Genomic DNA, 1,604 nt, shown 5'->3' on the forward strand with positions numbered 1-1,604 from the left:
GTCGCCACCCATGTACGTGAATGCATTGCAGGATCTGTAGAGCCTCGCACCAGTCTCAAGCAATCCGTGATGGACTGATGCGCAGCAGATGTTTGATCCGCATAAGGGAGGCCTCCACCTACACGACAGGCATCAGCACATACGTCAAAATAAACGACGACAGCATGCCTCTCAATAAACTCCCAATAGGGCCTGCTAAAAAACGTCTTGATTTTAACGATCACGCGTCTGTCCTCTCCCGCTGCGGTGAAGGAGGGGTGGCTGCCCAAGCACTGCAGCAGCAGCAACGCCATCCACCGGACGACAGCCCTCATCGCGGAAAGCACCCGCATGCCATCCTCATCCGCCATCATATATACCCCGCCGCGTGGAATGATATGTGCGATTGTATGTGTGTGTTTGAGTGGGTGAGTCAATCCACTATCATTGCGGGGTGCAGAAAAAGGAAAAAAATGGAATGGTATCATAACCCTACACCCACGCAGAAATGAAGAACGGCAAGAAAAGTGTGTGCGTAGAAGTTGTTGCTCATTGGATAAAATAAGGGCAGCCTATCCAATGAGGAAGTAATACATGTACAGCTGCTCTATCTCACATTGACATTAGTTCCTATTGTGTTCGTCCGTGTGGGCCACAAAGTGGGTCTCGGAAGGCATCGCAGTAGCGTTTGACGTCTTTCGCACCTGCAACTCATCCTATGCTTTCACCCCTGATACTCTCCGTGTCGCACCCGGGGCAAAAGATCACCAGAACTATACGCGTGTGGTTCACAGTTCCCTCTACATTATAACTATGTCTCGTCGTTCCAACTTCCTTCCGATCCCCATCCCTATCGAATTACTCTCTGTGTAAACAGTGAGCATGGAAATGACAATAAGAAGAAGGGCACGCTTTATCCACATGCAGGAATCACACTCAAAGGGGGAAAAATACGTTGAAACCAAGACCAAAGCCAAAGAGACAACAAAGATCTACAGTGGTAACTCCAAAAAATGTCTTCGTGTCTGTTCTTGCTAATTCATATCGTTTCGTTCCCACAACCACGATATTGCCATCACACCTCTTCCAGCTTATTCCCATTATCAGCACATGCACAGCGGCCGTAAGGCCCTTGTACATACACTACAATAGAGGAGAAAACACTATCAAACAAACAAGAAAAAAAAAATATATTCCTCCCACCCACCCCCACAAAAAAAAAAAAAATACATTTTTCTCTTTGCGATGCACCCATTCTTCATCTGCACGCGCAGCTTCACCCTTCGTCAAAGTGAATGCTGCCAGTTCCATTTTCACACCCGTGCAGCGAAGCCCAATTTGCGCCCGAGGCCTCTTGCTGGGCATGTTCCCCCCTCCAAAATGCGGTGGGAACGGAGACGTTAAAACGCACGGCCTAGACATATTCCGCCGCGTCCAGGGCCGAATTTGGAGCAAAAAAAAAGCCGGAAACCCAGGGCGTTCCCTCTCTTCGACCGGCACCTGGCCTCCCTTTTCGCGGGGCGCCGAACTCTGGCGCCGCAACGGGGAGGCTCACGACCTTGCCCGGGACACACCTAGACGTCGGAAACTTTCTTTTTTTAGCGCCCATAGGTTGCAAGCAACGC

General features: G+C 49.9%; 1 protein-coding gene across 1 annotated transcript; it reads right to left on the minus strand.

The window, feature by feature from the left end:
• Nucleotides 1-2: 2 nt before the first annotated feature.
• TraAM80_10298 (uncharacterized protein) lies at nucleotides 3-350 on the minus strand (the record flags this gene model as incomplete). The annotated part of the gene is made up of 1 exon (XM_029386930.1): nucleotides 3-350. A coding segment is annotated over one exon (348 nt), but the record flags the coding sequence as incomplete, so codon positions are not given.
• Nucleotides 351-1,604: the final 1,254 nt, after the last annotated feature.

This window comes from Trypanosoma rangeli (genome assembly GCF_003719475.1).
Source record: "Trypanosoma rangeli strain AM80 chromosome Unknown Tra_15.4_contig_00882, whole genome shotgun sequence".
In the NCBI taxonomy this organism is placed as follows: Eukaryota; Euglenozoa; class Kinetoplastea; order Trypanosomatida; family Trypanosomatidae; genus Trypanosoma; species Trypanosoma rangeli.